The sequence below is a fragment of the Ovis canadensis genome, chromosome X, assembly GCF_042477335.2.
Source record: "Ovis canadensis isolate MfBH-ARS-UI-01 breed Bighorn chromosome X, ARS-UI_OviCan_v2, whole genome shotgun sequence".
NCBI classification, from domain to species: Eukaryota; Metazoa; Chordata; class Mammalia; order Artiodactyla; family Bovidae; genus Ovis; species Ovis canadensis.
Genome location: NC_091727.1, coordinates 70,141,604 through 70,160,551, shown reverse-complemented (window position 1 = coordinate 70,160,551; position 18,948 = coordinate 70,141,604). Strand labels below are relative to the sequence as shown.

The following is an 18,948-nucleotide window of genomic DNA, read 5'->3' as shown; positions in this document are numbered from 1 at the left end:
CTAGTGCTTGCATTGTAGATTTTATCTGATTCCATTTTTATTGATTAGGAACATAAGCTATATCTGTTTTTATTGATTAGGAACATAAGCTATATACTTTATCTGGAGAAATTTGCTATAACTCCCCCAGAATTGAATTGGAGTCCACAAACTAAATGATTGCCCTAATAGGTTGTAGATAGATTTTGTTAAAGCACTGAATATTTAGTTATAAATACAGGAATGTGTATGTGGCTTTGTCTTTTCTCAGAAAACCTGAATTTTGTTTTTCTCCTCTTTCCTCTTTACCAAAAGAGAAATGAGAATTTTATTTAAACTAAGTTTCAGTATTGTTTGCATTACAATATATAGGGATATAGATTTACTCTGATTCAAGTTCTAGGGGAAAATAGGTTTTGTTAAAATGGGCAAAGTAAAATTGCATTTCTGCTTTATCAGAGGATAGTTTGTATTTTATCCTACTTAAATCTAAATTCATTCCCTTTGAGCTACAATATACTTAATCTTGATAAAAACCTTCCAAAGGTTTCTTCTTTTGAAAGAATTAGTATGTTTTTTCTTAGAAAATACAGTGATACTTGTACTTATTTTTCTGTTACAGTGAATAGAATATATTGAATTTAAATAGATGTACCTTGAGTGGAGTAAATTTAAGCTTTTCAAATATTTATGCATATTTCTTATCCTCAACTGTTCTTTATTTTCTCTTGATTCTGTATAAAAGCATTACAATTTTCTCTTTTAATAAAGGAAACATCCATGGTTCAGTGTTTGTTTTCCAAGGTATCCATCAGGAAATTCCTGATTCTATAGCAAAATTTGCTTTTTAAAATAGAGGTTAGCAGGTATTGGAAACAAGGTTAAGAGTTTTCACTCTAAAGGAACCTATAAAAAATTAGGTGGAAAATAATTACACATAGTAGAGATTTAAAAGTATTAGGAAATTGACAGTTATAAGCATGTTTCCCCTTTCTTCCATAGATTATTCCTGGGATATAGAACAGCCTTTTTCTCTGCCATTAGAGTTTGAATCCCTTAAGGTCATGTCTTATGTATTTATTTTTTATTGCAGTACTAAGTACTCAGAATATATTCAGCATTTGGTAAATATTATAAAATGAAATATGTGAATCTTATTCCTCATGAATAAAAAGTGAAGTCTGACTGATTTATGTTTAAAACTCTTTATGTCAGTTTGGGAAGAGTTTAAATGGAAGTTTTTTAGGCAAGAAGTATTTGTGAAGCTAACCTGAATAACCTTTGTACCTTTAATATATCTTGTTTTGGGACTCATAGAGAAGGTCTTGTATTTTACTAGTGTCTTGGTTGTTGTAGTGCATTTTGGATACTATTTTCAGGAAAATAAAATTTGTTTTATAAGATGATTATTCTATGATGTCAGTGATAGATATGACCTGTCATCTCATATACTTAATTTTTACATCCTTAGATTGCTGGGAGGCCTGAGTGATTTTTTGAGATGATATAAAAGAGATACCAGTGTTATTTCCTGTTTTAGTATTTTTTGTTCACCTCCATTTTTTTGGTAACATAACAGATCTACTACTGTGGGCAAGAATCCCTTAGAAGGAATGGAGTAGCCATCGTAGTCAACAAAAGAGTCCAAAATGTAGTACTTGGATGCAGTCTCAAAAATGACAGAATGATCTCTGTTCATTTCCAAGGCAAACCATTCAATATCACAGTAATCCAAGTCTATTCCCCAACCAGTAATGCTGAAGAAGTTGAAGTTGAATGGTTCTATGAAGACCTACAAGACCTTCTAGAACTAACACCCCCAAAAGATGTCCTTTTCATTATAGGGGACTGAAATGCAAAAGTAGGAAGTTAAGAAATACCTGGAGTAACAGGCAAATTTGGCCTTTGAGTACAGAATGAAGCAGGTTAATGGCTAATAGAGTTTTGCCAAGAGAACATGCTGGTCATAGCAAACACTGTCTTCCAATTAAGAGGGTAGATAGCATTTAATTCCCGTATTTGTGGCACAAGATTTTTACCAGACTGTGTGATACATTGATCCTTCCTATGTCCACTATAAAATTACTATTAAAAAGTAATCTTAAATAGAAAGAATAATAAAATAATAAGATTCAGGTAGGAGTCAACAAAAAAATATCTTATCATAGAGAATAGAGATTGTAAAACCCTATTGTAAAACTTTGTGCTCTGTGTGGACATAAAATGTGGACACTTGATTTTTTTTCTTAATAGTAAATGTGGAATTTTTCATAAAGCAGAGCTTCATGAAAGGCTTGATATTCTAGTGTGAGATCCTGGGTAGAGGAAACTTGTGCTTTTTCTACCTCATTTTTAATATTGTCAATCCTTGTTCACTGCTACTTGGCCTCAAAAGCACCGAAGTAATTATCTGGTTTGACAGATATAGTTTAAAAAAGGTATAGTTGAGAGATTTAATTTCTGTTTCCATCCCATAGTTTTATAATCTGTGCTGAACCAAAGAATTCAAGCATTAACATATTGATTACTTTCTAATCACTGCTTTTAAAGCTAAAGAAATTGAAGTAATATCCTCAGATCATGTTAAAATTTCTAGTGAGTCAGTTTTTTTCCTAGTTTTTGTTCAGGTTAAAAATTATATGAAAGGTCTAAATTCTAGTGCAATTGTTGTTAGAAGATCTCTTAAACAACTCAGTCAGTGTCCAAGTCACTTTTTAAAAGATAAAAAATTTATTGATATAAATCACATACTACAGTCCATTCATTTAAAGAGTACAATTTGGTGGTTTTAGTGTACTGTCAGATCTGTATAGCCTTCACTACAATATTCATCACTTCAACAGAAATCCTCTGCCAATTAGTGGTTACTCCTCATTTTCCCTTATATCCCTACCCCAGATCCTGTCAACCACTATTTTACTTTCTTTCACTATGGATTTGTGTATTTTGAACATTTCCTATGAAAGGAACCATACAGGATATGATATTTCATGACTGAATACATTTATTTAGCATATTTTCAAGGTATATCCATATTGTAGCATGACTCAGAACTTTATTCATTAATATTGCTGAAAAATATTCACTTATTTAATGGATAAGTAGTTTCTATTTTTTGGTTATTATGAATCATGCTGCTGTCAACATTTGCATATAAATTTTTGTATGTTTAACTTTCTGAGGAGCTGTCAAAACTTTTTCAGTTTTGTATTATTTCACAGAGTATACTGTTTATCTGTTTTATATTTACATCAGTAGTGTATGAGGGTTCCAATGTTTCCACATCCTCACTCAGTTCAGTTCAGTCGCTCAGTTGTGTCTGACTCTTTGTGACCTTATGAATCGCAGCACGCCAGGCCTCCCTGTCCATCACCAACTCCCGTAGTTCACTTAGACTCACGTTCATCGAGTCAGTGATGTCGTCCAGCCATCTCATCCTCAGTTGTCCCCTTCTCCTCCTGCCCCCAATCCCTCCCAGCATCAGAGTCTTTTCCAATGAGTCAACTCTTCGCATGAGGTGGCCAAAGTACTGGAGTTTCAGCTTTAGCATCATTCCTTCCAAAGAAATCCCAGGGCTGATCTCCTTCAGAATGGACTGGTTGGATCTCCTTGCAGTCCAAGGGACTCTCAAGAGTCTTCTCCAACACCACAGTTCAAAAGCATCAATTCTTCGGCGCTCAGCTTTGTTCACAGTCCAACTCTCACATCCATACATGACCACGGGAAAAACCATAGCCTTGACTAGACAGACCTTAGTTGGCAAAGTATGTCTCTGCTTTTGAATATGCTATCTAGGTTGGTCATAACTTTTCTTCCAAGGAGTAATTATCTTAATTTCATGGCTGTAGTCACCATCTGCAGTGATTTTCGAGCCCCCAAAAATAAAGTCTGACAGTTTGCACTGTTTCCCCATCTATTTCCCATGAAGTGATGGGACCAGATGCCATGATCTTCGTTTTCTGAATGTTGAGCTTTAAGCCAATTTTTTCACTCTCCTCTTTCACTTTCATCAAGAGGCTTTTTAGTTCCTCTTCACTTTCTGCCATAAGGATGGTGTCATCTGCATATCTGAGGTTATTGATATTTCTCCCGGCAATCTTGATTCCAGCTTGTGTTTCCTCCAGCCCAGCATTTCTCATGATGTACTCTGCATATAAGTTAAATAAGCAGCGTGACAATATACAACCTCGACGTACTCCTTTTCTTATCTGGAACAATTCTGTTGTTCCATGTCCAGTTCTAACTGTTGCTTCCTGACCTGTATACAGGTTTCTCAACAGACAGGTCAGGTGGTATGGTATTCCCATCTCCTTTAGAATTTTCCACAGTTTATTGTGATCCACACAGTTAAAGACTTTGGCATAGTCAATAAAGCAGAAATAGATGTTTTCCTGAAACTCCCTTGCTTTTTTGATGATCCAACAGATGTTGAAAATCTGATCTCTGGTTCCTCTGCCTTTTCTAAATCCAACTTGAACGTCAGGAAGTTCATGGTCCACATACTGTTTAAGCCTGGTTTGGAATACTTTGAGTATTACTTTGATAGCATGTGGGATGAGTGCAGTTGTGTGGTTTTTGAACATTCTTTGGCATTGCCTTTCTTTGGGATTGGAATGAAAATTGACCTTTTCCAGTCCTATGGCCACTGCTGAATTTTCCAAATTTGCTGGCATATTGAGCACAGTATTTTCACAGCATCATCTTTTAGAATTTGAAATAGCTGAACTGGAATTCCATCACCTCCACCAGCTTTGTTCGTAGTGATGCTTCCTAAGGCCCACTTGACTTCACATTCCAGGATGTCTGGCTCTAAGTGAGGGTGAGTGATTACACCATCGTGATTATCTTGGTTGTGAAGATCTTTTTTGCATAATTCTTCTGAGCATTCTTGCCACCTCTTAATATCTTCTGCTTCTTTATACCATGTCTGTTCTTTATTGTGCCCATCTTTGCATGAAATGTTCCCTTGGTATCTCTGATTTTCTTGAAGAGAGCTCTGGTCTTTCCCATTCTGTTGTTTTCCTCTACTTCTTTGCATTGATTACTGAGGAAGGCTTTCTTATCTCTCCTTGCTATTCTTTAGAACTCTGCATTCAAACGGGTATATCTTTCCTTTTCTCCTTTGCTTTTTACTCCTCTTCTTTTCACAGCTATTTGTAAGGCCTCCTCAGTCAGCCACTTTGCTTTTTTGCATTTCTTTTTCTTGGGAATAGTCTTGATTACTGTCTCCTGTGCAATTTCACAAATCTCCATCCATAGTTCATCAGGCACTCTGTCTATCAGATCTAGACCCTTTAATCTATTTCTTACTTCCACTGTATAGTCATAAAGGATTTGATTTAGGTCATACCTGAATGGTTTAGTAGTTTTCCTCACTTTCTTCAATTTAAGTCTGAATATGGCAATAAGGAGTTTATGATCTGAGCCACAGTCAGCTCTCGGTCTTGTTTTTGCTGACTGTATAGAGCCCATCAGTGTCTCTAAATAAGATGCTAAAAACAGAGGCAAGAAAAGAAAAATAGATAATATGGACCTCATTAAAATTAAAAATTTGTGGATTAAAGCACAGTCTCCAGAGTGAGAAGACAATCCACACAAAAAATGTTTGCAAATCATTTATTTGACAAGTGTTCAATTTCCAGAATATATAAAGAAATTTTACAACTCAGCAGCAAAAACACAACTCAGTTAGAAAGTGTACCAAGGACTTGGATAGACATCCATTTACTGTTTTAAAAAAATGTGATAAGGTACACATAAAGTATACATTTCAATAGTGTTATGTACATTTTTGCCATTTTTAGATTGTTGTACAGCCAATCTCCAGATCTTTTTCATCTTGCAAAACTGAACCTCTATACCCTATAAAGAATAACTCCGTATTTCCCTTAGCTTCCCTTTATTTATAGTCAATGTCTTTAAAGTGGTGTCTTTAAATATATATAAAGACAACATATATATGGGTCTTGGTTTAGTCAACTCTGACATCTTACTATATCCACCTCATGTTCTTGACATTCTCTGACTCTTAGTTGGTGAATTTAGATCATTCACATTTAAAGCGAATTTTGATGTAATTGGTTTAATACCTGCCATGTTTATAACTTTGTTCCTTGTGCTCGTTTTCTTCTTTATCTTCTTTTTTGTCTTTTGGTTTTAATTGAGCATTTCTATGATTTCATTTTCTTTCCTCTTATAAATTATACTTCTTTAAACATTTTATTGATTGCCTTATAGTTTGCAGTATACATTTATAACTAGGCTCAGCCCATTTTTAAATAACACTATACCACTTAACGAGAAGGGCATGGCAACCTACTCCAGTATTTTGTATAGAATCTAATGACAGAGGAGCCTGGTGGCATATAGTTCATAGGGTCACAAAGAGTCGGATATGACTAAAGTGACTTAGCACACACGCATACCCCTTCACAAGTAGTGTAGATCCCTTATAACAGTATTTCCAATTCCTCTTCTTATCCATAAGCTATAATCCCCCAATGCATTTTTTGCTATTACTAGTTTGGACAGTTGACTATTGAATCAGTTAAGGGTAAGAAACATGAGAGATGTTCTTTTACCTTCACTTATTTGTCGTCTAATGCTCTTCTTTTCTTTATGTAGGTGTGTACTTCTGACCTGTCTAATTTTCTTTCTCTTTGTAGAACTTCTTTCAACATTTCTTGCAGGGAAAAGCTACTGTCAACAAATGCCTTTGGTTTTTGTTTGAGAAAGTCTATTTTTCTTTTACTTTTAAAGAATCACTTTACTGGATACATTATTCTAGCTTGGTGAGGTATTTCATTCTGCTTTCTTCCTGCTTGCATGGTTTTGGGCAACACGTAAGATCGAATGCTTATCCTTGATCTTCTATAGACAATATTTTTTTTCCTGGCTTTTTAAAAGATTTTTCTATTTGGCTTTGTTTTTCTGCTGTTTGCATATGAGAAAACTAGATGTAGATATTTAGTATTTGCACTGCTTGATATCCTTTTTCTCTGATATCTGTCATTAATTTTGGAAGCTTTTCCACCATTCTTTTATTTCAAACATTTCTTCTGCTGTTTTCATTCTTCTCTGTATTTCAGTTATATTTATGCTACAACTTCCGTAACTGTCCTACAGTTATTAGTTTTTCTGTTCCCTTTTGTTTTTTCTCTTTGCATTTCCGTTCAAAAGGTTTATATTGACATATTATCCTCACTGTTTCCTCTTCAGCCTCATTGATTCTTTCACTGGCCGTGTCCATCAAAGGCATTCTTTTTTATATAGTGTGTTGGATTTGTAGCATTTTCTTTTCTTTATTTTTCACCTTTGCTTACATTACACATCTATTCTTGCAAGCTGCTCACTTTATCCCTTAAGAATCCTTATTGTATTAGTTATAGTTATTTAAAATTTACCTATCTGATAATTCCAAAACTCTTTGTCTTCTCTGAGTCTGGTTCTAATGCTCTCTTTGTGACTTTAGATTGTGTTTTTTCTTGCCTTTTAGTAGGACTTGTAATTTTTTGAAAGCTGTATGTATACCGCTTTTACACAGGTGAATGGCTTGCTTTTCAGGCAGGTTGATATTTGACTTTTCATCCCTTGTGAATACAGTAATTTTTTCACTGTTGTATTCTTGGCTCCTAATGGCAAAGTAAAATTACAGGGAGCATAGATCAGAAGTTCATTTGTAGTTGGAAAAATGTGATTTTGAGTAACTATTAGGATCATATATATTTATATATGTGTATATATATGTGTGTGTGTATCCACCATCTTAACAGTATGCAGGTATGTATGTTTTTATTTCCTTGGTGGCTCAGATGGCAAAGCATATGCCTACAATGCAGGAGACCTGGGTTTGATCCTTGGGTCGAAAAGATCCTCTGGAGAAGGAAATGGCAACCCACTCCAGTGCTCTTGCCTGGAAACCCCATGGACGGAGGAGCCTGGTAGGCTCCATGGGGTCGCAAAGAGTCAGACATGACTGAGCGACTTCACTTTATCTTTATCACTTTATGTAATAAGAAATGAGGTAGTCAGGCTTTTAGTGTGAGCTTTTATGTTAACATGGCAAGGAATGAGGCTGTGTTTAAAGTTTGCTGTAGCTGTTTTTGCCAGAGCCTTTATTTCTTCTAGTTTCCTTGTTTTAGGTTTTTTTTTTTTTTCCTTCCCTTTTGTCTTTGGGTATTCTTAAGAATTCCTTCTTAAACAGAATTCGTATCTTATAGCTTTCCCATTTGTAATTCTATTTTATTATATTAAATCCCAGGAGTTGGAGAGGGAAGCAGATCTTATGAATCATGTTTTTTTTTTTTTTAAAGTAGGCCCTTGTCCCTGGGCTGTGACCTTCAGAAATGTTTCTTAGCCCTTCCCCTCCCTGCTTAGGCGAGGTAGGAAAGCTGGAGGAGGCTGAGGTTGTCTAATTGCTCTTCCACCAGGTAGAGAATGCTGTGGTGTAGTAGTTTACCTTGAGAGCATGACTTTGTTAAAAAGAGAATGTTCTGGGCATATTTTAATATGGTTACTTTCTCCTCCTCCTACTTAAGGTGCAGTACGATTTTTTTTCCCCTCAGATCTTTCTCATGAAAACCTGAAAACCTTTTGGGACTCCTGTAGGTAAAACCCAGCAAAGTGTGCCTCCCATTCCAACTGGGAACCCAGGATTGTTTTTTTAACTCTCAGGCTAATCCTTTTTGGCCTCCCGTAATTCATCAGTTACTGTTGACGTGTTCTTACTTTAGATAAAAATGTGATTTTCTGTATCTGCCTGTTTTCCTTTTTTTTTTTCTTTTTTGGCGATTTGTTCTGTGTACTTGGGCTTCCCTGGTGGCTCAGCAGTAAAGAATCTGCCTGCCAATGCACGAGACACAGATTCAATCTTCAGGTGGGGAAGATCTCCTGGGAAAGGAAATGGCAACCCACTCCAGTATTCTTGCGGGAAAATTACATGGACAGAGGAGCCTGGCAGTCTACAGTCCATGCGGTTGCAAAAGAGATACAACTTAGTAACTAAACAGCAACCTGTGACCTCATTTCTATAATGGATCTAAGAAAACTTAGTGATTTTCAATTTATCTTTTTTCTTGTTGTGAGTATAGTAGTGAGACTTCTAAGCTGCTTACTTTTTGTAGCTCACTGGTTTTTTTCTGTTTGTTTTTGGCTTTTTAAAATAAATGAACCCATGTGAAATAATGTAACTGTGGCTTTTCCGGATGCTCTCCTTTGTTTAGAATGCTTGTGTAACGTCTTTCTGGGCTTGAGCTTTCTGAAAATCAGGTTCCAATTTCAGTTGGAAGTTTTAGAAATTGAGTTTAAAACGATTTGTTTTTCTTACTGTTAGCACCTTATGTTTAATTGCTGCTGCATCCAAATAAGGCTAGTATGGTAAGCTCAGTGGATTAATCATGCATAGTAAAACTAAAGAACTTAGGTAATTTAATGTATTCATAGTGTTTTATTAAAAATTAAATGAAAAATTAATATATGCAAAATAATAAAGTAATGAACAAAGATGAAAAATTTTGGAGAAGTATGCTGTAGTAATTGAAGGTATCAATACTTTCGTGGACATCTTAGTTTATCCTTAGTCCTTTGAAATATTCTGAGTTTTGAGAATTATCTATTAACATAACTACTTTTCCTGTTCATTAAGTTAATTAGTCACTATGCCTTCACTTCTCTTAAAGAATGCAGTATAGGGTTGGCTTTGATTAGAGATAGAATTCCTGATTTTCCATTACAAGTGCAAGTTATTTAATTTGCTTTTACTAAATGCTTACTGCATTTTTTTTTTTTGTATCAGACAGACTTTTTTACACATATTTCAAGCAATGACCTGGAAAGAGTCCTGTCTGTGGAATCACCATTTAACAAGATGATTATTCTTTGGTGCCATAGGCATGGTGCTAACCTCCACTTTTCTTTGGTTGGTTTTGCTTTCTGGGGTTTGAGGATGGTGTAGTTTGCATGCATGTGTACTGATCTGACAGGAAGAGACACAGAACTTTGAAGATCTGGAAGCATCAAGGAATGGTCTGTAGGCCAAGTTAATCCATTCTTCTCTATTGGATGAATATTATGGCTCCTAGTTTGTTACTCTCATGGTGTCCAAATCCACTAGCATTTACTGATGTCAGTATATCTGGATGGCTCTTCTAGGTTCTGGTCATTCATATCAGCAGGAACAATCTGTAGGCCAGTGTTGCCTCTACAAAAGGTTTTGGTAACTGGCCTCTGAACTGTGATGGAACGAACTGAAGCTGCCAATTATTGGGTAGAAGGAAGCTGCTGGGAAATCTATACCATTTTTTTTCCTTTACAGACATTAACAGGTTGGCCTTCTGGGACAGTGTGGATGGTTGGGTCTGTGGCAGTTCAGTAAAATTCTGGATACAAATCAAGGAGCCCATAATACCTTCTGAACAGTGCCACAGAACAGGAAGAAGGTAAGAGTCTAAACAGGAAGAGTGTTCCTAACCCAGCCAATTTGATGTCAAACAGTATCATGCTCCAGGCGGTATTGCTGAACCACGAAGTGGTAACATTTCAGAAGTGCAGAAAGTGTGATAGCACCACAGGGACATATAAATGGATATACAGGGAAGAGAACTCTCTCCTCTTTATGAGGCTGGATGAAGAAAATTATAAATGAAATATACATTGGAACCAAGTTTTAAGTTGCATAGTCGTGTCTGACATTGCGACCCCATGGACTGTAGCCCGCCAGGCTCCTCTGTCCATGGGATTTTTCAGGCAAGAATACTAGAGTGGGTTGTTATGTTCTCCTCCAGGGGATCTTCCCAACCCAGGAATCAAACCCATGTCATCTGTGTCTCCTGCATTATAGCTGGATTCTTTGCCAACTGAGCCACCAGGTGAGCCAGTGTCAGTTTCCTAAATTCTGATCATGAAATCTCTGCAGTAGGTATTCTGTAAAAAATGTCAGTGAGCGAAGACTACAATAAAATTCAGAAATTCATTAATTAAATAAAAATACCAGAAGTCTGTACCATAAAGATCAGGTCCATGAAGAGTAAAGACATTATACAAAACAATGTTGAGTGGTGCAGTCACCAAGTTTCTGTGATAGTAGCTGTCAGTGACTACCACAGTCACCAGAAAGAGCATTAGAGCAACCAACAACCAATGAAAGAAACTCTTCCAACCTGTTTCATGACCAGCAAATCAGAGGCAATAGGTAAACCAAAAGCTACACTGAATGGCCAGCCTAAGATAGCCCCAGTTGCTAATCCAAGTATGTTAATGGAAGTTTGTCCATATACCAGCCAGTCATAACTATCAAGGTAATGTACAAACAGAAACTTCTAGGAAGGAATGCTGATAATGAGCAAAAGATGTCAGTGCTGAGAACCAAGAAGGCTAACATTTGATGCACATGCAGCCCAAACTTCTTACACACAGCTTTGTAAAAGTAAAGTTCACATATATAGCTCACAAAAGCTAGTAGACATTATAAAATGTAAAATACAAGAATCTTAAAGTGAAATCACTCAGTCGTGTCCAACTCTTTGTGACCCCATGGACTGTAGCCTACCAGATTCCTCCGTTCATGGGATTTTCCAGGCAAGAGTACTGGAGTGGGTTGCCACTGCCTTCTCCAATAAGAATCTTAAAGATAAGCTGGAGAATATTCCCAAGCCTGAAACCCCTTCCCATAGATGAGGTAGTGTGTTGGTTCCCAGTAGTTGAGTGTTTCATCACAGTCAGAGATGTTGCTCTGGAGAGCAGCACATAACCTTGTTGAGAGCAGATACTTGAAAGCAGTAGATCCTTCTGGTACCCAGACTTGTCCTGCTTTATTCCCATATGTCCTGTACTCTAGGGTTTCTTCACTAGCAAAATGAGACCTGAGCTGGGGCATCTATTTAAGTCTGGTGAAGATCCAACATCCACCCACCCTGGTAGTGCAGAAGGAGCAGGGTGAAGAGGCTGTAGGCACTCCTGGCTGGAAGACTGGGCCAGGCACAGCCCCTCACTGTACAGGTATAAGCGCCTTTCTGAGCCTTGGTTCCCTGTAGTAAAGTTTTCATGAAGTTTAAATCAGGCCAGTGTGTATAAAATGGATGTTAAAATTTGTCATGGTTATGTAAGGAAACCCGAGACAGTGTGGGCTAAGAAAAATTCACCGTTTACCCTAATGTTTGATTTTCCATTGATTGGTATTCATTGGCATAGCAGCAACCTGTTTGGACCTTTATCACATTTGAGAGTAAAATCAAGGCATACAAAGTTTATAGAAAATTAGGCTTTATTTTATATGTTTACATAGTTAATATTTGCCAGCTGTTGAAAGGACTTCTTATAATTTTACTTGAATAAGGACATAAGTTAGTAGACATACTTGAATGAATAGTAAACTTGTAGTAAATGAAGTGTGGAAAATCTGTTGGATCAGTGAAAAGTCAATTGTGAATTACTATTTAATTTAAAACCTATATCTCCATGCACTTAGGAGTAATGCAATGAATTTATAATATTACAAAAATGTAGAAGAAAAAGTATCACGTACAATTTTATCATACAGGTAACATTAATATTTTTAGTGTACTTTTTTGCAAGATTTTTATTTAGTTTGAAAAATAGTTGTGATTATACTTCATGTTCAGTTCTTTTTTTTTGTTAAACATTGTATCATGAAGTATTTTTTATATTGTAATTGAACTTTTTGGAATTTAAATAGCTGGTATGATATTGTATGACTTAGGCATGACTGTTTAGCCATTATTATACTTTTAAGTATTCATAGTTTTTTTTTAACTATTGTAAATAGCTCATAGATCAATGTCTTGTGATTAAAGTTATTTCTTTAGAATTATTTGTGTAGATAAAAAGATGCAGAATTATTCAAGAGAATATCAAAGACTTATTGCTAAGTTGTTTTCTAAATCCTTGTATTACCATTGGCCATGTATGATAATGTATATTTCATAGCATATTATTCTACAATGAATAGTCATTTTTCCATTGAATATTTGATAGATTAAAAAGAGGTATTGCATTTAACACTTAAAAAATTTTATTTATTTATATTAATTTTTGGCTGTGCTAGGTCCTTGTTGCTGCTTGGGCTTTTCTCTAGTTGTGGTCAGTGCTCGGGTTTCTCATTGCTTTGGCTTCTCTTGTGGAGTATGGCTCTATAGCACTCTATAATGTCAACTCTAGAGCACAGGTTCAGTAGTTGTGGTGCAGAGACGTAGCTGCTCTGGGGCATGTGGCATCCTCCCAGATCAGGGATCCAACCTGTGTCTCCTACATTGGCAGCGGACTCTTCACTGCTGATCCACCAGGGAAGCCCCATTTAACACTTTTTATAGCATCTAGTAAGTTGCACTGTCGTGTTTATTTCTTTATGCATTTTGCTTACTTTTTAAAGGAAAATGTTCACAATTTTTTCAAGTTTCTATAAGGGAAATGGAGCAAAGTACTATGTTTTGCATTGTTTTATTTATTTTTTGTTAGCTATAAATACATTTATCTACTAACCAAAGGAATGTTCCTGTTTTTGTCTTATTGAAGTATAGTTGATTTATAGCTTCCCTGGTGACTCAGTGGTAAGGAATCCACCTGCCAATGCAGGAGATGTGGGTTCAATCCCTGGGTTGGGAAGGTCCCCTGGAGAAGGAAATGGCAATACACTCCAGTATTCTTGCCTGGGAAATTCCATGGACAGAGGAGCCTTGCGGGCTACAGTCCATGGGGTCACAAAAGTCGGACACAGTGACTAAACAACAACAACATATTTGATTTATAATGTTGTGCCAGTCTCTGCTGTACAACAAAGTGACTCAGTTATACTCATATGTACATATTTTTTAAAAAGTTAATTAATTTGACTGCTTCAGGTCTTAGTTGCAGCAGGTGGGATCTTTGTTGCATCATGCAGGATCTTTCCTTATGGCTTGTGGACTCTTAGTTGTGGCACACAGACTCAGTGGTTGTAACTTGTGGGTTCCAGAGTGTGCAGGCTTCAGTAGTTGTGGCACGTGTGTTCTCTAGTAGTGGCTCATGGGCTCTTTAGCACTTGGGCTTAGTAGTTTTGGTTTGTGGGCTTAGTTGCTCCCTGCCATGTGGGGTCTTAGTTCCCTGACCAGGGATTGAACCTGTGTCCCCTGCATTGCAGGGTGAATTCTTACCACTGGACCACCAGGGAGTTCATATACATGCTTTCAAAATGTTCTTTTCCATTATGGTTTATGTCAGGAGATTAGGTATAGTTCTTTCTTCTAAACAGTAGAATCTTGTTGTTTATCCATTCTAAATGTAATAGTTTGCATCTACCAACCCCAAGTTCCCCTTGCATCCTTCTCACTCCTGTTCCCCCCAGCCTTGGCAACCAGAAGTCTGATCTCTGTGCCTATGAGTTTGTTTCTGTTTTGTAGATAGGTTCATTTGTGCCATATTTTAGATTCCTTATATAAGTGATATGATAAGATATTGTCTTTCTCTTTCTGACTTCACTTAGTATGATAATCTCTACTTGCATCCATGTTGCTGCAAAAGGCATTAATTTGTTCTTTTTTATGACTAAGTAGTATTCCATTGTATATATGTACCATGTCTTCTTTCTTCATTCATGGGTCAGTGGACCTTTAGGTTGTTTCCATGTTTTGGCTATTGTAAATAGTGGTGCTATGAACATAGGGGTGCATGTATCTCTTTGAATTATAGTTTTGTCTGGGTATATGCCCAGGAGTGGGATTGCTAGATCATATGGTGATTTTAATGTTAATCTTCTGATGAACTTTCATATTGTTTTCCATAGTGGCTGTACTAACTTACATTCCCAGCAACAATGTAGAAGGGTTCCCTTTTCTCCACACACTCTCTAGCATTTATTGTTTCTAGACGTTTAATGATGGCCATTCTGACTGGCATGAGGTGATATCTCATTTTAGTTTTGATTTGCATTTCTCTAATAATTAGTGATGTTGAACGTCTTTTCATGTGCTGTTTGACCATCTGTATGTCTTCTTTGGAGAATGGCTATTAAGGGTTTCTGCCCATTTTTTAAATTGGGTAGCTTTTTTTGTTGTTGAATTGTATGTGCTATTTGTATATTTTGGAGGTTAAGCCCTTGTTGGTTGTATCAGTTGGAAATATTTTCTCCCATTCCATAGTTTTTTAAATTTTTTAAAAATAGTTGTAGGTCCCATTTGTTTATTTATTTTTTCTATTGCCTTGGGAGACTTATATTTAAGTCTTTAGGCTATTTGAATTTATTTTTGTGCATGGTCCGAGTGTGTGTTCTAAATTTATTGAAATACATGCAGCTGTCCAACTTTACCGGCAACACTTGCTGAAGATATTTTTCTTCCCATTTTATAATCTTGACTCCTTTGTCAAAGATTAATTGACTATAACTGTGTAGACTTCTGGGCTCTATATTCTGTTATTTTTATTTGTATGTCTGGTTTTGTACCAATACCATACTGTTTTTTTAATTACTGCAGCTTTGTAGTATTGTTTGAAGTATGGAAGAGTTATGCCTCCTGTTTTGTTTTCATTCCTTAGGATTGATTTGGTGGTTTTGGGTCCTTTTTGGTTCCATATAAGTTTTTGGATTATGTTCTAGTTCTGTGGAAAATATCATGGGTAATTTGATAGAGATCACATTAAATATGTAGATTGCTTTGGCTAGTCTTGGCCATTTTAACAATATTAATTCTCCCAATCCAAAAGCATGGCATATCTTTCCATTTCATTGAATCCTCTTTAATTTTCTATATTAATGTTTTATAGTTCTCAATGTATAAATCTTTCACTTTGTTAAGTTTATTCCTAGATATTTTATTATTTTTTGTTGCAATTTTAAAGCAACTTTTTTTTCCATTCCATTTCTGACATTTCATTGTTCATGTAAAGAAATGCAAACAATTTCTGGATGTTAATCTTGTATCCTATTATTTAGCTGAATTCATTGATTAGATCTAGTAGTTTTTGTGTGGAGTCCTTAGGGTTTTCTATATATTCTATCATATCATCTTTATGTAGTGACACTTTTACCTCTTCCCTTCCAAATTGGATACCTTTTATTTCTTGTCTGATTGCTGTGACTAAGACTTCCAGTGCTATGTTGATTAGAAGTGGGATCCTTGTCTTGTTCCAGATTTTAGCAGAAAGGCATTTTGGCTCTTCCCATTGTATATTTTATTGGCTGTGGGTTTGTCATAAATAGCTTTTATTGTGTTGAGATATGTTCCCTATATACTCACTTTGCTAAGAGTTTTTTTCATGAATGGATGCTGAATTTGTCAAATGCTTTTTCTGCGCCTATTGAGATGATCATGTCGTTTATGACTCCAGATTTTTGTTAATGTGGTATATTATATTGACTGATTTGCATATGTTGAACCATCCTTGTGCTCTTAGGATGAATCCCACATAGTCATGGTGTATGACCTTTTTTTTTAACAGGTTATTTATTTATATTTATTTTTGACTGCACTGGATGTTTATTGTTGCACTTGAGCTTTCTCTAGTTATGCCAGTAGAGAAACTTCCTTGTGGTGTGCTGCCTTCTAATTGAGGTGGCTTCTCTTGTTGTAGAGCACAGGCTCTAGGGCATGTGGGCTCAGCAGTTGTGGCATGTGGGTTCAGTTGTGGTACATAGGCTTGGTTGCTCCATGGCATGTGAAATCTTCCCAGGCCAGGGATCAAACCTGTATCCCTTGCAATGACAGGCAGAGTGTCAGTCACTGGACCTCCAGGGAAGTCTCTGTATGGCAGTTTCTTATGTGCTGTTGGATTCAGTTTGCTAACATTTGTTGAGAATTTTTTCACCTATATTCATAAAAAATCAGTTCAGTTGCTCAGTTGTGTCCGACTCTTTGTGACCCCATGAATTGCAGCATGCCAGGCCTCCCTGTCCATCACCAACTCCCGTAGTTCACTCAGATTCACGTCCATCGAGTCCGTGATGCCATTCAGCCATCTCATCCTCTGTCGTCCCCTTCTCCTCCTGCCCCCAATCCCTCCCAGCATCAGAGTCTTTTCCAATGAGTCAACTCTTCGCATGAGGTGGCCAAAGTACTGGAGGCTCAGCTTTAGCATCATTCCTTCCAAAGAACACCCAGGGCTGATCTCCTTCAGAATGGACTGGTTGGATCTCCTTGCAGTCCAAGGGACTCTCAAGAGTCTTCTCCAACACCACAGTTCAAAAGCATCAATTCTTTGGTGCTCAGCTTTCTTCACAGTCCAACTCTCGCATCCATACATGACCACTGGAAAAACCGGTGTGGGCGGCTGCGACTGCGTGGTCGAGAGGAGCTACCCCACATCCGAGGTCAGGGGCAGCGGCCGAGAGTGCCAGGCTACGACGGCGCAGGAACGGCGGAGAGGAGCTACCCCGCGTCCGAGGTCCGGGGCGGTGGCCGGGAGGAGCTACCCCATGTCTGAGTTCAGGGGCGGCAGCCGGGAGGAGCAACCCCACGCCTGAGGAGTGGTGGCTTCGCGGGTGCAGGAGGGCCTAGAGAAGCTAGTCCACGTTCATAAAAAATATTGGCCTGTAATTTTCTTTTTTGGTGGTGTCTTTGTCTGGTTTTGGAATCAGTGTGATGGTGGCTTCATAGAATTATTTTGGTATTGTTTCCTCCCCTACAGCCTTTTTAGTAGAGTTTGAGAAGAATTGATATAAGTTTTTTGTGTATTTGGTAGAATTTGCCTGTAAAGCTGTCTGGTCCTGGACCTTTGTTTGTAGGGGATTTTTTTTTTTTTTAAGTGGCAGATTCTGTTTCACTTCTAGTTATCAATCTGTTCAAATTATCTATTTCTTCCTTATTCAGTTTTGGTGGGCTGTATATTTCTGGAAAGTTGTCCATTTCTTCTGAGGTTTCAAATTAAAATTTTTTTCAGTTGATTTTAATCTAAGTTTTTATTATATGTGGACTTCTTAACCCTTCTTATTTATTTATTTATTTTTGGCTGTGCTGGTTCATTGTTGCTGCTTGGGCTTTCTTCTAGTTGTGGTGACTGTGGCTTCTCTTGTTGCCAAGCACAGGCTCTAGAGTGTGTGGGCTCAGTAGTTGCAGCTCCTGGGCTCTATAGCACAGGCTATAGTTCTGGCATGTGGGATTAGTTGCTCCACCACATGTGGGATCTTCCCAGATGAGGGATTGAACCTGTGTCTCTTCCATTGGTGGGCGGATTCGTTAACACTGAGCCACCAGGGAAGCCATAACCCTTCTGTTTTGTAAAAAAATTATTTATTTATCTGTACTGGCTCTTAATTGTAGTAGTAGGATCTTCAGTCTTCATTTTGGCATGAGGGATCTTTAGTTTCAACTTGTAAACTCTTCGTTGGAGCATGTGAACCCTTGCAGCCTGTGGGATGTAGTTCCCACAGAGATTGAACCTGGGCTCCCTGCATTGGGAGCACAGAGTCTTAGCTACTGGACCACCAGGGAAGTTCCTTGGTTGTCCAATTTGTTGGCATATAATTATTCATAATATTCTCTTATGTCTTTTTGTATTTCTGCAGTATCACTTGAGATTTCTCCTTTTTCATTCCTTATTTTGTTTATTTGGTTTCTCTCTCTTTTCTTCTTGGTGAGCCTGGCCAGAATCTTGTCAATTTTGTTTACTTTTTGAAAGAACTAGTCCTTGGTTTTGTTGATTATTTTCTATTTTTTAAATCTCTCTTTTTCTTATGTCCTGCCTGATCTTTATTATTTCCTTCTGTTGACTTCAGGTTTTGTTTCTTCTTTTTCTAATTTTTTTAGATGGTTAGGTTAAATTGTTTGTTTGAGATTTTTCTTATGTTTTTGAATAAGGCCTGTATTGCTTTGAACTTCCCATTTCTTTTCCTCTGGTTGATTGCTAGTTTCATTCCTTTGTGGTCAGAGATGTGATTGAAATAATTTGTGTATTCTTAAATTTGTTGAGGTTAGTTTTGTGCCGTAGTATGTGGCCAGTCTTAGAGCTTGTCCCATGTATTTTGAAAAGAATATGTATTTTGTGTTT

The 18,948-nt window shown here is 37.0% G+C and overlaps 1 protein-coding gene and 1 pseudogene across 18 annotated transcripts in view; one reads left to right on the top strand and one right to left on the bottom strand.

Annotated features, from left to right (window-relative positions):
* The window catches only part of ATRX (ATRX chromatin remodeler), a 276,097-nt gene that overhangs the window by 28,419 nt on the left and 228,730 nt on the right, over window positions 1-18,948 (top strand). The window contains exon 3 of one of the 18 annotated variants that reach the window (XM_070291857.1): window positions 10,292-10,415. The exons of the other annotated variants lie outside the window; for them this stretch is intronic. Within the exon in view, the coding sequence (XP_070147958.1) occupies window positions 10,292-10,415 (124 nt within the window). The remainder of the gene's footprint in view (window positions 1-10,291; window positions 10,416-18,948) is intronic. 18 annotated transcript variants of the gene reach the window in all.
* Window positions 10,856-11,356, bottom strand: LOC138930091 (alpha-1,2-mannosyltransferase ALG9 pseudogene; annotated as a pseudogene).